Consider the following 20,742-nt stretch of genomic DNA (forward strand, 5'->3'; position numbering starts at 1 on the left):
TAAAGGCACTCACAAGAGCCACTTTTGGCAGCCTGAGGCTATGACAGAACTGGTGCCTAGGCTTTGGCTGCAGGCTACATGACCTGCTCAAGCTTTGTGGGAGACCAGCCATTCATCCCTTGTTCTCAACCTCAGGGCTTCACTTTTGAGCAGGAAATATAAGAGAGAAATCATCTCAAAGGGGCTTTCAGGAAAGTGACCAGGATTCACACATATACCATTAAGGCTACCTGAATGTTACTTCTTTAGGAAGGCAAGAGCTTTTTCTTTCTTTCCTTTTTTTTTTTTTTAAACTCCCACTGCCTGTTTTTAAGAAATTCCTAGAGTAATGCCACATTTTCATACTATTAAGTAACTGATGATTCAGCAAATTTTCTCTAATTTAAAGACAGTAAAAAGCAAAATAGAAAAATATTCTGAAATTCTGGATGTCACTTGAAATATTAAAAAGCAAAATGTTCTTTCTTCCAATATTTCACTTTTTAAGAGTTTTACTCTATTTTTTTTTTTTTTTGCCTCTGAATGTGTGCACACAGAGGAGGGTGAAGGGGGAGAGGGGAGGGACATTAATGCCTGGAAAGGGCAGCCTGTGAGTGAGGCTTGTCCTTTCCATTTGTCCCATCAGCTCAAATTCCAAAACCCAGCGAAGTACTACTGCCATCTTGTGGCACTGGCTGGCAAGAGGCATGTTCTGCTTAATTTATATGAACTAAATCCAGAAATATCCCAGAAGCCCATTCAGACATGTTTACCTATAAAGAGATTAGAATAAGAAAGAACCTTGCTTTTTTTTTTTTTTTATTCAAAAGAATCATGTGCTTCACATCAATTTGGTTTCAAAAATTCCTCAGGTCTTCAACTAAGGGTACCAAGTCATTTATTTTGCCATCTGTGAACAGTTTCACATTGAAATAGACTGAACATTTAAAAAAAAAAAAAAAAGAAAAAAAAAACTACCTTCAAAACTCACTGGAACATTCTCACATAAACTACTATCTCTCACAAACAATAGAGTTCTTTCTTCAATATTCAATCTTTTCAATCTCATCCATGTCTTCAGGGTCAAGCTGCTTAATACTGCTGTCTAAAAAGAACAAAGGAGAGAAAAAAAACAGTCTTACTCCGGGGCATAAATGAAAACTCATTTCGGCCAACTCTGAGTTTCTCAAGACAGTGATGCCTTTGAAAATGTGACACCTTGCAATAGGAAGTCTTGAAACAGGAACACAAAGAAGGGAGGTAGCAAAAAACTGACCAACACTAACTGAAACGGTAGCAAATGCACCTAGAACACACACATTCAGATGCCATGGGGCAGTGAGAAGAGCCTGGGAAGGACCAAGGCTCTTCTAACTGGTCACTTCCCAAGACTAGATCCTTAGATGCTCACCACAGGAACAGGGCCAAGGTACTTTCTCCTCTGCCCCTTCCCAGTCAGCCTAACACAGAGGTATATAATCTATTTTCCTAAAGGCTCAGTGAATGTACATACAACATTCAGTGTGCAAACCTTGAAAAATTATATATATCACATTCTACATGCTATATGTGTGTCCATGTGCATTTATTGGGAGAGTGCCCACTGCGTTCAACAAAGGTTAAGTAAGGTAGTATCACCATCCTAGAGAGTAGCACTTGATGTTCCTCTTGCTCTACTGCCCAGACACATATACGCACTTAGGGGAATGGGGTGATCTGAGGAGTAGATATGCCAGGTAAGGTGACTTCAGGATTCCGTTAGTGCGCCTGTCAGTTCAGAGCCCCAGCAGACTAGCAGAACCTGCTTTGTTTAGATGGTGGGCTAAGGGAAGGGCTGCAGGCCTCAGAAATTAGAACCATTCCTAAATTCTATGGGTGTGGCAAGAGCAGGAGAAAAATGTGAATAAAAGAGGAAGTTGGTGGTAGAATATAATCTTAAAAGATTTTAAGATTTTGCTTAGGGTACATATTTATAGGATATGAAAATCTGCTCCAGATACCAGAATGAGTTCATACGAATTCTACTTAATTTTTAAAATTTTCTTTAACTACAATGTAAGAATTATTTAATCAACTGTCTCATATTATGAGGACTCTGGTCTTATGAACAGAAGCCTTCCACCTCATGGTTTCTGCCTCCATGCCATCCTAAGCCTTTGACCTTGGGTTACCCTGGTACACCTCGCCCCATCAGTGTAAGCAGCTCCCTGGCTCCTACTGTGAAAGCAATGCTACTTACTAAAATGGTCCTGAATTTTCATGAGCAGGGGCAGCTTGTCCACTTCAATCATGTTGAAAGCCAGGCCTTTTTTCCCAAAGCGTCCTGTCCGCCCTATGCGATGGAGGTAGGTCTCATAATCTGGCTCTTCGGCTTGGTTTACAGGGAGATCAAAGTTCACAACAATTGTGACCTGCTTCACATCAATCCCTAGGAGAGGAAGAACACTGTAGGGTCTTGCAGTATCCTCAGGACATAGCCACTTAAGAACCACATTTGCTGAAGGAATTTTCATTAATGAAGAAGATAATCAAACCTGGCTTTACATCACTGAAACAGGTACTTTGGTCCAGGCAGTTTGCTTGCATGCTGTGATGTCTATGATGCTGGATAATTAGTCAGTCAGGAGAGGCTAATTCTACAGAAGTCTAAATATGTACAAAGCATGTGCACACGCATGTGTGGGGGGAGGGGAGAGGTGCCTAGAGTCCACAGAGCTACCTGCTCCTTTCTGCCTCTGCTATACTTTAGTCCCCAGCAGGCCTCTTATCCTCTACCCAATTACTTATCACCAGGCTTCTGCTCTGCTCCATTCCATGACTGTGGCTCTCCTCAGATCTTTTTCATCCCTTGCCTCAACTGCTAGGACAATTTCCAGACTGGTTTTCGCCTACCTAATCTCTCCTTCAACAGTCCCACAGCAAGTTTCAGAGCTCTTGTGCTCAGAGCCTACTGCCCAAATCATACAGGGTAAAGTTTGAGCCATCCAAGACTTCACAGTAGCTGAAGTATCATCTCCTTCTCTCCAGTCTCACGATGCAAAGCACTAGTCACGAGGGTTTGCCATTTCCCAATGGATAAATTCTCATCCAACTGAATTCAAAAAACCTTTCAGCTCTAACATAGTCCAGGAAGACCTCTGATCCCTGTGCCTTCCATTGCCCACATTAACAAGCTGTCTGGGTCATGACCCTAGACCTCCTTGCCCTCAGTCTTCATCCTGGATTTTCTGTGCCTCTTTTCTTCTAAGGTCTGGAGTTGTGCTATCCAATATGGTAACCATTAGCTACAGTGGCTAATTAAATTGCAATAAATTAAAATTAAAAATTTAGTTCCTTGGTCAGACTGGCCACATTTCAAGTGCTTCAGAACCATACATGGCTAATGACTACCAACTGGACAGCACAGAACAGAGCACTTCCATAACTGCAGAAAGTTCTACTAGATGGTGCTAGTTTAGAGAGGTGAGAGCCTAAGTGGTGAACTTCTGAGGGGCAGGGACTTTGTTCTTTTTCAGTACTTCTACAGGGCAGAGTTCAGGCCTCACTCCTAACCCAGCAGGAGGCTTTTAATTCTATTTGCTGAACTCAAAATGAACTAGGAAACATGAATTAAATTGGAGTTCTAGATATGTGAAGGATGAAGAAAGTGGAAGAGTCCTTCTCTTAAAAAAACAAAGATTTTTTCCCCTCAGTAGTCAATAGCTTTAAACCTATAAACACTCCAGATATGCTCAACATTATTAGTTATTAGGGAAATGCAAATTAAAACCACAATGAGATACTACAACATATCTTATAAGATGGTTAAAATCAGAAAAAGTGACAATATCAGTTGCTGGCAAGGATGCAGAACAAGTATGACTCTGCTATCTCCTGGTGAGAATGGTACAGTCACTGTGGGAAAACTTTGCTGTTTCTTATAAAACTAACCATACAATTATGATATGACCCAGCAATCCTTCTCCTAGATATTTACCCAAATCAAAACATAACATCTATACAAAGACCTACACATGACTTTTTACCATAGCTGTATTAAAAAAAGCCCCAAATTGGAAATAATCCAAATATCCAACTGGTGAGTGAATGAACTACAAAAGGACTATTAGTAGCAATAAAAAGGAAGGGATTATTGATACATGGAACTGAGTCAACTCAAAAGCATTATGCTAGGTGGAAGAAAGACACAAAGGCCATACACTGTATGGCTTATTTTATGTGGCATTTTAGAAGACACAAAAATATGAAGAGAGAAATCTAATCAGTAGTTGCTAGGGGCCATGTGACAGAAAGAGGAGACTGACTACAAAAGAGCATGAGGAAATTGTGGGGAGATACTTTTCTGATTTTTTTTTTTTTTTTTGCACCAGAGATTGAACTCAGGGGCACTAGACCACTGAGCCACATCCACAGCCCTATTTTATATTTTAATTTTAGAGACAGGGTCTCACCCTGTCTACCAACTGGACAGCACAGAATAGAGCACCTTGCTTTTGCTGAGGCTGGTTTTGAACTCTTGATCCTCCTATCTCAGCCCTCAGAGGCACTGGGATTACAGGCATGTGCCACTGTGCCTGGCCAATTTTCTGTATTTTGATCATTGTGATGGACACGGACACATGACTGTATGCTTGTTAAAACTCAAGTGTATTCCTGTACACTTAAAGATTTGAATTGCTATCTTGTGTAACTTATACCTCAACACCTGTGGTTTTTTTTTTTTTTTTGGCAGTATAGGGTTCAAACACACACACATACACACACACACACACACACACACCTCGAGCACAAACATTGGTCGTTATAAGAACCTTCTCTTTCCCATCCCGAAACCTCTGAATGATGGAAGCTCTCTGTTCCACTGTCAGCTCCCCACTTAACAAGGACACCTGGTGGCCATCCTGCATCATCTCCACGGTCAACCACTTGGCGTTTCGACGCGTCTATATAAAAAACAAAAGCCACCACAGCACCCCTGGTTACAGCAGACTGGCTGTGCCTGTGATGCTTGATGCTCCTGGATCAGGGTAGGGGGTGGGAGGGCAGGAGGGAGAGGGCTGCAGAGGAATTGTGCTTCATGGCTCTCTCAAACCTTAAGGACTCTTAGAATGTGGCATGGGATTCTCCTACCACCTGGGTTTCTAAACATCACCTCCTTAAATCCACGAAACAAAGACAAACATGGTGCACCTACCTCATATGGTGCTATGATGACAAAAGGATATAATGTATTACATTATAATGTTTTCATTTATTCTGAACAATGGACACTCTGAAAGGGCATGTGTTTATACAACACTTTCATGAAGTAGTGACCTAACTTCATCCAACAAATTTGAAAAGTGAACAAAAAAACCCAATGCTTAAAAATGTTAGGTAACTTGTCCAAGGTTGTATGGCCAGGCTGTGGCACAGCTGAGCTTTCTTCTATTCTATGTTTTCAGTGCTGTCCACTGGCAGGTGCCAGTCCAGTACAGTGAATATGGACATGAATGAGATAGATGAAACCTTACTCTCATGAAGCCTTAGTGTGTTTAACTGGCAGTGAGAAAAGAAAACACAAGTGTGAAAAAGTCAGATAGCAAAAAATAAACATGAAAATAAAAAAGGCAAAATTCATAAGCAACATCCTTAACCTGATAAGGGGTATCTATAAAAACTACAATAAACACCAATCTAAATGGGGAAAAGTTAGAATATGAAAGACCTTCATTTAGCATCATATTGAAGATCCTGTTCCATACCTTAACCTTTCTAAGCTTCACCCTCAAATACAAATCATTTCTATTCAGAGCTGCTCTGAAGACTCAACTAGATAACACATGATAAGTGTTGAACATAGTGCCTGTCTACCTGGCACCTATTAATATTACCACCCCCCTACTTGTACATGTAGGGAAACGAGGGCACAATAAAGACACATCCAGCAAGTTTACCTGGCAGAAGATGATGGCCTGGCCAATGGTGATGCCACCATAAATGTTACACAGAGCTTGATATTTGTCTTTCCTGTCTTCACACAACACATAATATTGTCGGATGTTGTTCAGGGTCAGCTCTTCTTTGCGCAACTTGATAACATTAGGGTCAGGAATGATTCGCTCGGCAAACTGCCACACAGAGTCCTCAAATGTTGCAGAGAACAGAAGCATCTGGCATTCAGAGGGCAAAGCTCTGTAAAAAGAGAAGATGCTGTCACCCAGCTGCCAGGATGTTCCTCTCCTTCCAGCACTGCAGGTCCACTGCCACCAGCTGCTCCATGTGCATCTGCAGGGCATGAGGTGCTACCTGCAATGACAAGCTACACCTTCAGCCAAATAGCCAAATGTCCTGCCCCTCTTTGTCACCAAGAATTTGGAAAAGCACATTACTGGAAGGTGGAGCTAAGAAAAAAGTTTAGGTATACACTCCAGAGGACCTGAGGTTTCTCATGCCAATTTCCTCCTTAGGTGAGGCAGACTCATAGAGCCAAGAGGGGTGGTGTACACGAACATAAATGGGAATAAAGAAAATACAGGCTAGTTGTTCAATGGCTGGTGTTAGATGTATCTTGGGAAGGAAAGAATCACTACCAATTTGACTTGGAATGGGGAGAACCTATAGATAAATAAGAAGGGGGCAAAAGGGGAAAGAGCAGTAACTAAAATAATACTGAGCCCATCAGAAATAAAGGGATAGTTTACATAAAATCCCAACAAAGGAGAAATGAATCCAAGGATTTAGCAGTCAGGAAAGAGGTTAATCCTGGGGAAGAGAAATGGGCTAGTGATAGGAAAGGGTCTCCAGGGGACTTCTGGGGTGCTGGTAAATAAATATCATTTCCTGGTCTGAGCTATTGTTTCATGGATGTGGCTTCGAGTGACAGTTTACTCTCTAGTACACTTGGAATTGGTTTTATTTCTCTGTACATATTTTACACGTCAACAAAATGTCAACTTTTAAAAAAATTAAAATTTATTTTAACTGGTACGTGAAAACATAAAAATTATACCTATTAATGAGTTCCATGTGACGTTTCAATATGTATGTTATATAATGCTCAAAACAGGTTAACCATATCTATCTCCAATCATGAAATTCATCTGGAAAAATAAGAGACCCAGAATAGCCAAAGCAATTCTTAACAAGAAAAGTGAAGCAGGAGGCATCACAATAAGACTTAAATTTTACTACAGATCCATAATAACAAAAATGGCATGGTATTGACACCAAAATAGACACAGAGAAAAAAACCCACATAAATAATCTCATACTAGACAAAGGCACCAAAAACATACATTGGAGAAAAGATAGCCTCTTTGACAAATGGTGCTGGGAAAACTAGAAATCCATATGTAGTAAAGTGAAATTAAACCCCTATCTCTCACCCTGCACAAAAATCAACTCAAAGTGGATCAAGGATTTAGGCACTAGAGCAGAGACCTTGCACCTAATAGAAGAAAAAGTAGCCCCAAATCTCTATCACATGACTTAGGAACTGACTTCCTTAACAAGTCTCCTAAAGTACAAGAAGTTAAATCAAGAATCAATAAATAGGATGGATTCAAACTAAAAAGATTCTTCATGAAACAATCAATAATGTGAAGAGAGAGCCTACAGAATGGTAAAAATCTTTACCACATGCACCTCAGAGAAAGCACTTATCTCCATGATATAAAAAGAACTCAAAAAACTAAGTACCCCCAAAACAAATAACCCAATTAATAAAAGGGCTAAGGAACTGAAAGACATTTACTTCACAGAAGAAGAAATACAATTGATGAACAAATATATAAAAAAGTTCATCATCTCTAGCAATTAAGAAATGCAAATAAAAATTTTACACTGAGATTCCATCTCCCGTTAGAATGGCAATCATCAAGAACATTAGTAACAATAAATGTTGGTGAGGATGGGGGCAGGGAAGTACACTCATACATTGTTTTGTACACTCATAAAATTTGGAATGGAACCACCATTTGACCACTTATCCCATTCCTCATTTTATCCCCAAAAAGACTTCAAATCAGCATACTACAGTGATACAGCCACATCAATGTTTATAGCAGCTTAACTTACAACAGCCAAACTATGGAACCAACCTAGGTGCCCTTCAACAGATGAATGGATTAAGAAACTGTGGTATATATACACAATGGAATATTTCTCAACCTTACAGAAGAAGGAAATTATGGCACTTGCCAGTAAATGGATGAAACCAGAGAATATCATGCTGATTGAAATGAGTCTACGGCCCATACTGCCCTGAACACGCCCAATCTCGTCTGAAATAAGCCAATCCCAAAAAACCAAAGGCTGAATGTTTTCTTTGATATGCAGATGATAATTCATAATAAGGGAGGTGGCTAGGGAGTAAAGTACCTTTTTTATTTGAATTAGACAGAGGAGAGTGAAGGGAATGGAGGGGATATGGGTTTAGGAATAGATAGAATGAATCAGCCATAATTATTCTATGTGCATATATGATTGCCCTGCTGGTGTAACTTTACACCATGTACAACAAGAAGAATGAGAAGTTATACTCCATTTATGTATGATGTGTCAAAATGAATTCTACTGTCAGGCATAACTAATTAGAACAAATTAAGAAAAAAAAAATCTATCCCTTCAAACACTTATCATTTCTTTGTGGTAAAAGCATTCAAAATCCTTTCTTGTAGCTTTTCAAAATATACATTATATTACTGCTATCCACAGTCATGCTGCTATCCAGTAGCACATCATAACTTTTTGTTCCTATGTGTAATTTAGTATTTACTGATCAAGCTTTCCCCACCACTCCCCAAACCCTATTCTCCCCAGCTTCTGGTAACCAACATTCTACTCTCACCTTCTGTGAGATCAACTTTCAAGTATAGTCATTATGGAAACTAATATGAAGGGTCCTAAAAATATTAAAAACAGAACTATCACTTTATGCAGCAATATCACTACCAGGTAGTGGGAAATCAGTGTGTAGAGAGATCTTTTCTCCCATATTCACTGTGGCACTACTGGCAATAGCCAAGAAACGGAAACATTCAACAATGGATAAAGAAAAAATTATATATATATATACATACACACATACACACATACACACACACACACACACACACATATACATACACACACACACAATGGAATACTATACAGGCTTAGAAAGAAGGATATCCTGTAATTTACGACAACATGGGTAGTAGCAGCAATCACTGTGTTAAGTAAACCAGGAATGGGAAGACATGTCACATGATCTTGCTATATGTGGAGACTAAAAATGTCAATTAAAAAAATAAAATAAATAAGCTAGGTCAGAGAGGAATCACCTCTTTCAGGATGAACACGGAATACTTGGAACAATAAACTTAGTGCTAACAGGGACTGTGAGAGACTATATGGTTCAGCAATTCCCAAACACTACTTTAAGCCTGAAGCCTGGATCATCTGGGCAGCGTTTTAAAATAATGATCTGAAAATAAGCAAATAAAATTTAAAAAAAATCTAATCAGATTCCAGTCAACTGTGACAATTCATCTACATGTGTTACCTTCTCAGCTGTCTATATCTCACTAATGTGAGATAAAAGTAATCCACAAAAAACATGGAGACTATGAGAGGAGAAAACTGATGGACATCATATTTTAATGTATTTTTGGAAGAGAGAAAGGAGTGGTAAGACAGAAAGAGGATGAAACTAGAATATGAGTGCTGCAGAGCAGAGAACTGATGAAAAGGTAGCCAGCTATTCCTTCACAACCATCAAAGGTCTGGGACTTGAAAGCTCCAGATTCTTAGAGGGAAAAGACTGAAAATGGGGTGCATGTTACAAGACACTAGGAAAATTCTGCATTCACATGCCGGGGCTTCTTGGCCATCTGCTGTGTCCCAACTCTTCATCTGGAGAAAGATGGCATAAACACTGGGATTCTGAGGCCTGGCCATTTCATTCCAAGGAAAAATTCTGTACACATTAATATAAGGAAAGAAAATTCTGAGCTGTTCTATAGAACACAGTGGATTTTTAAGACAGTATAAAAAATAAACCTTATTAAATTACTTATTGAAACTATATTTTGATACCTAGGGTTAAACAAAATAAATATTAATTTCACCTGTTTCTTTTTAATGTGGCTATTAGAAAATTAAAATTTCATGTTTTTCAAGATATTTAATTGGACATTAATCATGTTTTAAGCCCTCTCCCCCAACATAAATTATTACACAATAATTAGCGCTCTAATTATTACACAATATTTTCTCCTTTTTTTGCTTTTGTTCCTTGTTTTATTCAAAGACATCAGAAATGAAAATTGTATTATTAAGTTTTTGAAGTTGTAAAATTAAAACACGGGAAGTTTAAAAATTTTATCTAAGATAACGTACCTTAGATAATATATTATGTGTGAACAACCATATGGTCCAAAATTTTTATTGGTGCATTATAATTATACCTCATAGTGGGATGCATTATGTGCAATATTCTCTTGAGTAGAAAATAAAAGGGACTTTGTTAGAAAGCCAGTTTCATACTGAATCTTTCCTGAAGTTCTAAATCTTTCACTTCCTTTCACTTATAAGAATACTAATGTATTAGTAGGAGGATGGCAAGGAGGGAGTCTCCCTTGATCTCTGGCCAAAATCACTTTAAATATGAATGAGAAGTTGGATCCCTTTACTTCAGGCAACTAAGCATATACTAACAAAAGATCAGAGGTTTATTCTGTGCAGAAATCCTAGAGTTGGGGATGCCAGCATCAGTAGAAGGTGAGGGCAAAGCACACAGCCAAAAAGAGGGATTAAATGAAAATATGTATATTGAAAGGCAGAATCTCCTCAGCTGGTTCCCCAACCCTGCCCTTCAAATGCCAGAAACTAAGGGTCAAGCTCCAGGGAAATCTATCAGTGACATTGAAGTCCAGATGACAACCATCCCAAAGCACTGGAGCTTCCCAAATTATAAGACCCAGCCATGTATATAAGGCTGTCAACTAGAATTTTATTCCTCATCTTAGATTATGAAAGGCTGGCCAAGATTCATTAGTTATAAAGAGGAAAGGTCCACTGTGAAAGACAGAGATGTAGCAAACGAAAACCTAGATAATTCAGAGACAAAGTTGAAAACAGAAAAAAAAATTCTAATGTTAACATAAACAATAAAAATGGACAACATCAGTATGATCCAGACAAACAGAAAAATAAAGCTAAACAACTGTTAATTTAATGACAGAGGTTAACACAATTGAGCTAAAGGTAAATAATGAAAACAGAGCATAATACACCACTGGAAGGAAAGAATTTGGGATTGGGCATGGTGGATGGGATGTGAATAGCATATCTGAAAAATGAATCTCACAACTTTAAAATGAGATGGACAGTACTTCTGAATTTCTAAATTTGGCCTCCTCAAAAGATACCAGTGTTCAACTGTAAACAGCAGACCCTGATTTAGCTTGGCATACAAAACAAATGATTCGCATTATTGCATTGTTCCCCTGATATCTCTATAAAACGGAGTACAGCCAGATTTCCTGGTTTAGAGGAGGCATGTAAAATGTCCTGTGGGTGAACAAATGGGGGATGCTGATTATAGATGACTCACCTTTTAGTGTAGAAGTGCTCTACCAATGAGCTACATCCTCGGCCCTTTTAATTTTTTTTATTTTGAGACAGGTTTTCACTAAGTTGCTTAGGGCCTCACTAAGTTGCTGAGGCTGGCCTTGACCTTGTATTCCTCCTGCCTCAGCCTCTTGAGTCGCTGGGATTATGGGTATGTGCCATGGTGCTCAGATCCAAACTTGTCTTTGACTATCTGTTTATGCAGTAGGTAGTGCAAATGTAAATTATGACAAATTCTATTCAATCTATAATCATCTGTTTACCAAAAGTGTAATTTACTTAGAACCCATCTTTAATTTCAAAGATTAAATCACCTCTGTGCTTTTAAAACCATTTTCCTTGAGAAAGAGATGTCTAGTACTGCAGAGTATTTAAAAATGAAGGGTATTTTAGATGTGGATAGCTTATCTGATGAATTTATAGATGTAAGAGATCTGAATGACAAAGAGCTGGTCTACCTAAATAAACTGGGATGGCCATTTCTAGAGAGCTACAAAATAATCCTAACAAGTCTGAAAGATCTTAAAAGTTCTCAACACACACACACACACACACACACACAGAGTATCTACATGAAGTGATGGTTATGCTAATTAGCCTAAGTATGGTAATCATTTTAAAATGTGTGTGCATGTAAACATATGCATCAAAACACTATGTTATATAACTTAATTATATATGATTCTTCATTTGTCAATTATACCTCAAAAATGTTGTAAAAATAAGTAAAACAATCAGAGAATTAAATTGCAAAAACTAACAAATGGAAATAAAAACCTTCTGTTGCCAGTAAGTAAAATCCTTAGTATTCCATGCTCAAACATTTTTCTTAAGAGGATATTTAACTTTTAAATTTTAACTAAATTTCCCCAGAAATTACAAATCAAATCTGATGTCATCAAATCAGACTGATACTAATCAGTATGACTTTGACAGGCACAGAGTTGCAAGTCAAAATAGAAGTTTCCATTTCACTATATTCAGCATTACCACCCCATAAAAAAAAGACTATAGGCAGTTCAGAAAAATATCATTGGAAAAGAAAAAAAGAATGAGAGAAAAAAAAATTTACTGAGAAAGAACCATGTCATTTTAAATTAAGTATAGTAATCTCTATTCATTATTATTGTATTTATGTTCTCCTGTAAGAAGACTTATGTTTATGAATCTTTTTTAAAATATTTTTTAGTTGTAACTGACACAATACCTTTATTTTATTTATTTATTTATATGTGGTGCTGAGGATCAAACCCAGGGCCTCACATGTGCTAGGTGAGCACTCTATCGCTGAGCCACAACCCCAGCCCCATGTTTATGAATCTTAAGAGTACACAATAATATTACCTACAAAGTATAAACATCCCACAGTGAGTTTAAATAGAGTTGAAATACACTGTTGCATCAGAGACCAAAACATTATAAAATATTGCTATATTTTCTCACAAAATTCTATTAATTACTACTGTAAACTAATTATACTATTATTTTGTTTAAATAGTAGGATTTATATAATAGAAAAAGCACTGGATTTACTTTCAAATAAACATGTTTTTCATTTCATATTTTTATGTTAAACTATAACATGTGTGTAATTATTTCTCTTATTTTTATTTAATTTTTGTCTGCTATGATTGTGTTCTGGATTGGCTGACTTGGAAAAGAAATAACCCAAGAAATTTCCCCAGAAATGACAAGCAAAAGTTTTGAGAATGAAAGGGTATACTATATGTCTAAGGTAAGAAATAAACCAAAGCATGTCACTGAGAAGTTTCAGAATACTGAGGAGAGAGAAGACCCCCCAAAACTTCTAATGAGAGGGGGGGAAAAAAGGGCACACTCAAAAGCTTGGAGATCAGGATGATATTCAACTTTTCAGCAATGACATTGGAAGCTGAGAATATTAACTGAATATTAAAGTTAAAAGAATCTTTTTTTTTAGCTTGAAAAGAAATGTGGGAGGGGAATTCCATAAAAGTAGAAGAAATATCAGTGGAGTAAAGGAAGGGGATTGTGGGGGAGGGGGCAAGAACAGGAAAAGGAAAAAATAGGGGAATAAATCTGACTTAACTTTCCTGTGTAAATATATAAATGTACCACAGTGAATCTCATTATTATGTATACCTATAAGATACACACACACACAAAACTATAATAGAAAAATCAGTAAAGGCAGGGGAGGAAGGAAGGGAGGATTAGGGGAAGTCCTGAGCACTGAATTAGAACAATATTCCATGCTTTTATAATTATGTCAAAATGAATCCTAATGTTATGTATAACTAATATGAAACAGTTAAAAAAAGAAAAAAAATGTATTTGACTATGTGGAGATACCACTGACATGGCACATACGAAGACACATCCAGTGAAAAGCTTAAAACCCCTATAGTGATACTAAATGAAGAAAAAAAGGCAATTATTAATTCTAGGGGAAAAGATTAGGAGAAAAACAACACAACAACAACTGTTTGGCTCAGAAGTGAACAGTATTTATACTGTCAAAATGATATCAATACTGTTAATATAACCAGATTCTGATGACATAATCACAGAGAGGTGATAGAGGAGACAGGAAAGGGAGAGTGGTCTAAAAGAACTCAGGTCCCACCTCTAATAATGGGAAGTTGATAGACAATGAATATATATAAGGAAATAGCAGTGTGAACATATTATTTAAAAGGATGAAGGCTAATATCAGAAAAACAGAGGTATTCTTTGGGATTGGGTCAGAGGGTTACTGTTTTTCATCACAAATCTTTTGATACTATTTGAACTTAACCCTCAATAATATGACTTTATTTTTAAAAAAGATACAGATATCTAAGCCCCACCTCCCAGAAATTCTGATTCAGTAAGTCTGAGGTTGGGTCTGGTAATCTCGTAATTTTAAGTCCTTCAGGTGATCCTGATAGAGAATCCCAGGAAAATGATGATTTTATTTTCATGATAAGATTTTATTAGAGGCAAAGTCAAGTCTAAACAACCTATGCTTTTTAGGTTGCTGTGTTCCTTATTCTATCCCAATCATCCACTGTATCCTCAATAGATTCTTCAACAGATTCTGTTTACTCTGAAATTTGGTGCAGACCCAATGTACAGATTTCATCTCTAAGCCTGTGTTGTGAAAGTAGAGAGGCAAGGTTGTAAGCTGAAGTTGGAAAATTCTGGCAGTTTGAAGATCCGGTGAAAATAATGAAAACTCAAATTTGTTTTAGAGGGAAAGACGGTAAATTAAGCAATCAAAATAATTAGGACAATAGACAAACGAAATTCCTCATCTGGACAGAAAACACAAGAAGAAAAGAAAGGATGAATTTGGAAATTACCGTTGAATACGAATGCTCTGATCTGAGAATCCTTGGGTGTCAATCATCACATCTGCTTCATCCAGGACAAACACACGAATCTTAGCCAAATCAATCAATTTTCGCTTAAAACACCAATCTAGGACAGTCCCAGGAGTGCCAATTATAATCTGTTTGGTGACTTCAGCGCCTCTGGGAACTAGGAAAAAAAGGATTTTAAGTGCTTCTTCAGATGTGAACAGTCTTATTCCAACAGGCCACACGCAGGTCAGGGCAATGTGTCATAGAACTCAGTACAAAAGCAAGTTCATAATAATTTTCCAAGTGCAAACTCTGAGGGTCATGGATGGGTTTTGATTTTGCAGAGTGTTAAGAAAAATTACTAAGTTTCTAGGTTTATGGGAATAAAGGTCTTGCATATTTGATTCTTCTGCTTGGTCATTTAAAAAGCCACCTTGCAATCTATGCATGGTAGTGTGCCTGTAATCCTAGCTATTCAGGAGGTTGAGATAGGAAGATTACTTGAACATACAAGTTTGAGATCAGCCTGGGAAACAAAGCAAGACCATGTCTTCAAAAAAAAAAAAACAAAAAAAAAAAACACCAAAACCAAAAACAAATAAACAAAAAATCCACAATGCAGCAATTCTATTGTCTTAAAGAAATACTGGCAAAGCTGTGGAAACCTTCACCATTTTTGTTGTTTTCAATCAATAAGTTTCTTTAAATAAATTGTGGGATATTGTTCAGCTAGTAAAAAGAATGAGCAGTGTGAAAAAAGTGCTCCCATTTTTTGTAAATACTCAGTGAAAACAAATACATATATAAGCATTTGTATGTGCTTGTATTAGCTCAAAAAAAAAAAAAAGAAAGAAAGAAAAGAAAAAGAAAAAAGGAACCATTTGCCTATTAACAATAGCGTAGTTATTTTTGGGATAGGTTTCCGGAAGGAAAGGAAGAACGTCTTTGAATTTTTATCTTCTAATCTTCTATCTTTTAAAGTTTCTTTTCACAATAAGCATGCAGTACTTTAAAAATCCCCAAATAAAAGATGTTCTACACAAGATAACCGAGTCTTAAAGAAAACAATACACAACGGCATCCTCTCCAGGATGTGGATGTGATGTAGCTAATATTTACAGATTCTAATTATGTTTTAAGCATTGTGTAAAACGCTCAATCTATAACATCTAATTCTAATAATGATTCTATGATTCAGGTGCTATTATTTACCCCACTTCAGAAATGAGAAAACAGAGAAGTTAGAACACTCTTATTAGTGGTGAAGTCAGGATTTTCAAAATCAGCCAGGTCTGGCTTACTGGTACATACTTCGATTCCCTCGAATAGCATACATCACTTCAACATCCACACAGAATTTTCCCATCCGCTCAACCACACGGCCAGTCTGCAGAGCCAATTCATAGGTAGGAGCCAGGCAGAGGCACTGTGAGAGAAGAGGAGAGGAGAAAGATTCATACAGGTAATTGTTCAATTTTGAACTTCCATTAAAATTTGTACAGGGAGAGGCACAAAGATGACTTTGGAGGCTTGGATTAAATATTTTAAATCAAATACAATTTAACAATCAATAGGTTTGAAGTAAATGCTGGGCATGAGGGGGGAGGGACTAAAGGATGGATAAATGCTAATTTTTACATATTCCCCTCTAAAGGGTAATTTGATAAAAGAATGGGATGTAGGAAAGATGGGAATTACAGGGAAGGCAAAACAAATCACAGCCTGAATATGGTCTCCTTCTCCTCTTGCTGGCTATTAAAAAATCTTCTTTATGCTAAGCACAGTGCTAAAAATGAGTTTCACTGAATCCACACAATGACCCTATGAGAAAAGCATTCATTCATACAATGTTTAATGAGTGGTTTTACAAGCCAAGCATTGGCTAGGTGTTAGGATTCAGGGGTGAACAGATCAACTATGATCCATGCCTCTACAAATTCTATCTTTACTGACAAGGAAACAGACTCCGAGTGATTTTAACTTGCCTAGCTAGCTGATTAGTGAAGAGGCAGGGATTGGAACCCCTTGGACTATACTTGTCCCATACTGCTGCCCAATGCTCTTAGGACTTTATGAAGGAATGGCCATTCCACATACTGTTTTATCATTGTAGTGATCATGTATTTACAATGATACCACCTATTATTAAAATATCATGGCCATTACAAGGACTTCTATCTTTCCCGAAGCCCTTTCTTACCTGTGGGAACAACTCCAAGGCATTCACTCTGCTTAGCATTGCCAAGACAAAGGCAGCTGTTTTTCCTGTTCCAGACTGGCTCTGTGCTATGAGGTTCTGGGGACTGTAGGAAAGAGGAGACCACTGGGCATAAACTAAATACAAGAGCCTGGGCATAAATTAAAAAGAAGAGACTGAAAATAACCAACTTGGAATACCACTACCCTGGAAACTCACGGATGTGCCAGCATCATAGGAAGAGCCATCTCTTGGATTTTGGATGGCCTGTTAAATCCCATTGCATAGATTCCTTTTAGTAATTCTTCCTTTCTGTAAAAGAAAAAAAAAAACACTTAAAAAAGTCTATGCTTGGTCATTAGCCTCAGAGATACATACTTGAAAAATATATTTATGAATTAAGCAACTTTGCAACTGAGCTTTAAAATATTTAGAAATATATCATTCATACCTCAATTCCCAAACACATACAATTACATCTCTACAGTTGAGTCATTAAAATCATATGCTATGCTATAAACCTAAAGTTGAACTTCCTATTAAAAAACACAAAAAACAAAAAGGGAATTCATTTGATAAAAAAATACATTAGTTTGCCAGGAGAGTTATATTTTTCACATAAACAGAAAACTAAGTGACACTTGTTATTTCTTTTGCATGAATTACACTGATGTTTTCTACAGCAATTTTCAGAAAAGACAGTTTTATTGAGATAATCCTTAATCCTTTTATCAATTCTCTCAGACTTATTATATATTACCTTACCCTCCTGTGATAGTATTTTGTTTTTTCTTCTTTGTGATACTGGGGATAAAATACAGGGCCTTGCACATGCCAGGCAAGTATTCTACCACTAAGCTACAACCCTAGCCCTTTTTATTTTGAAACAAGATTTTGCTAAATTGCCCAGGTGGACCTTGAACTTGTAATCCTTTCCAAGACAGTATTTTTAATAAATCTTTCCTGAAGTCTTAAGAAAAATATTAGAATAAGGATAAAGCAAGTGAGCTGGAACAATTTCACTTTTAGTGATTTGTCTAGTTGGATGTTCCTAATTGGTAGATTAATTGATAGATGACTGTCAAACAATTTTTTAATCATTATGCAGGCTCCCAATACATACAAAACATCTGGATATCGGGATTTTGGATTTTTACCTTTTACATGAGTCCATATGTTTCCAAACCAAGACTTCCTTTTGGAAGTCAAATACTGGGTGTTCCCCCAAACCAGAAAGAAGGAGAAATGGTAATCTGTAACTTTTACTGAAATTATTCACTGAATAAGATGCTTTCCAGACCCCCAAACCATTTCTCTATTGCAAAAGTAAAATTATGTGCCAAAGGTCAGTAGTGTTTAGAGCAGAAAGTCCCAGGTATGGTCCTTGGAACAAGAAGCTCAGCAGTTGGTGGCCAAAAAGACATGAACAAAAGTATGTCTGGATTTACCTCCTAGTTGGCTTGCCAAAATGTTACCAAACTATGCCTGTTTTGCCATCCCCATTCATGTGCAATGGGCAAGGGCTTGGTTTAGTAATATGTGACTTTTTGTTAAAATACATTTCCTTAAGGCAACTGATAAATCCCTAGGGAATGTAAACCCACTTGGGAAAGTTGTTAATTTTAATACCATCTGAAACAAAATATAATTAGAAAAGAAAAATCTTGTAACTTTTTATAAAGCTGGTGAGGAAGGATGTTTGAGTCATCAATGTCCCTGTATTTGAATTCTCATAGGTAGAATGGCAGTATGGCTGTGCCTCTCTTTGGGCTGTAAAATTAAAATATTTTACTAAAGAAAATGTTTCAATTTCTTGGGCAACTAGTGTATCTTGGTGTTCTTCTTTGAGGTACATCTTAATTGCATGCATAACATACACATCTTATTTTAATACTGAATATTAGAAAACAAGATCCCAATGGTTTTTATTATTAGCAGAATAGTTTATTATGTTCTATGCTTTAGCATTTTTCCATACCAAAAAGTTAAAATACTCACAGTCTCAACTCTTCAAATGTTTTTACTGAGTAGAGTGGAGAGCTGGGATCCTTTTGCAAAACTTCCACTCGATGACTGGATTCTACTAAGGACTGACGGATTAACTTGTTCAAGAGTGAATTAGTTGCCAAGTCCACTAGAAAAGCAAAAATAAAAAAAGGGAGGGCATCAAGCCTCCTGAAAAATATCTAAAAAGTTTCTCTCTCCCATTCAGTGGTTGTATACCAATCAATCAAACCTAACCTACTCTCATCTTTCTTCTACAAGAAGGTTCTGGAAAGAATGATATGGCACTGAGAATTTCTTCTTTCATGAAGATCCAATTTCTTGTGCTCTGTCACCACACAAGCATCTAACCTCAAGCAAACCAACATCCATCTCCACCACTCTTACTTGCTAAGTAGAAATTCTTAACCTACTCCTTGAATATCCCAATTTCCTCTGAAGAAATATTCTCCTAATTTAGTATTTCTTTGGACACTCACTATTGATAGAAATGAAGACGGCTCTTTCCAATTACGATATTACTCATTCACATTGTGAACGTGATAATAAACCAAACAGAATACTAGTAAATACATGCAAACGAATTTATCTCCTACCTATATCATCTTCATCATCATCTTCGATGTTAAGAGAACCATCTAAAAGAACAGAAGAGAAACAATGAATGCAAAGATAAATGCTGAGCAAAAATGTAAACAGTAGTATCCCCATACCCCCCAAGTCTACAGTATATATGGACAGTGTTATCATAGGGATAGTAGATAAAATTATTGGGAAGCTAGTGTAGGGTCTCAAATATTAAGGGACCCAAAGGTATTTCAGCTGGCAGGGACATGATGAAAGCAATACTTTTTAATCAATCGAGACTAACCTCTTTATCCTAATAGCACTCACCTATGTTTGGGACTGCGGTACTTTTAATACCCCGAAGGTTCTTCCGGGGGTGGATGAGATTTGAAAACTATTGAAAGACACAAATTTCAACCAAAATTAAGCAAATCATCAGGCAGCCCAGTGCTCCCCTACAACAGGGACTGGAGGGGTTCAGGGAAGATCACCCCATAACTATTTCCTTTGCAATGTTATCAACTAATGGGTTCATTTCAGGTATAGATTCCCTGTATGAACTATCATAAAACTGGAGATTTTCTGTAGTCCCTGCACCATGCAGTTCCATTTTATTAGGCCTCTACTTTACCCGTAGGCAGTACTTGGGAATCACAGCGCCGACAAGATGTTAGTGGCTAAGAAAGTGCGTTGGCAGATACAAGACAGAAATTAGCTTAATAGTCAAATTACAGTAGAAAACTCAAAAGAGTCTGGTTAGGACTCCCAGCTGCTTTCCCTCCCTGGATTTCCAGGTATCTTCACTTTGCCCTTTCAAACCAAAGGTCTTTTCTCCCTGTGGGTCTCCTTTTCTGTGGCCCTCTTCCAAACCCATTCCACATCTCCCTTCCACCATTTGACACCCCACTTCAAAAGCTAGGAGGGCTCTCCTGGTCTAGATTTCCCTCTGGGAGTTCCTGCTATAGCCCCCGCCCCTCTGCCCTCCCCTGCTCGGTGGCGGTTACGTGGCTGTTCAGCCGCTCGCTCTCCGCAGCCCCTGCGTCGCCTCCCCAAAGTAACGACGCCATAGCTGCGATC

The 20,742-nt window shown here is 37.5% G+C and overlaps 1 protein-coding gene across 1 annotated transcript; it reads right to left on the reverse strand.

Annotated features, from left to right (window-relative positions):
• Positions 1-889: 889 nt before the first annotated feature.
• Ddx25 (DEAD-box helicase 25) lies at positions 890-20,732 on the reverse strand. Its single transcript, XM_076843581.1, has 12 exons — positions 20,670-20,732; positions 19,993-20,059; positions 19,695-19,736; positions 19,093-19,228; positions 17,314-17,406; positions 17,098-17,200; positions 16,209-16,323; positions 14,898-15,075; positions 5,916-6,153; positions 4,760-4,922; positions 2,219-2,407; positions 890-1,084 (listed from the first exon to the last, which is right to left on the reverse strand). Exons 1-12 carry the CDS (start codon positions 20,730-20,732, stop codon positions 1,023-1,025), a joined length of 1,449 nt encoding a protein of 482 aa, XP_076699696.1. The 3' UTR covers positions 890-1,022.
• Between the last annotated feature and the right edge of the window lie 10 nt (positions 20,733-20,742).

The sequence above is a fragment of the Callospermophilus lateralis genome, chromosome 2 (assembly GCF_048772815.1).
Source record: "Callospermophilus lateralis isolate mCalLat2 chromosome 2, mCalLat2.hap1, whole genome shotgun sequence".
Taxonomy (NCBI): Eukaryota; Metazoa; Chordata; class Mammalia; order Rodentia; family Sciuridae; genus Callospermophilus; species Callospermophilus lateralis.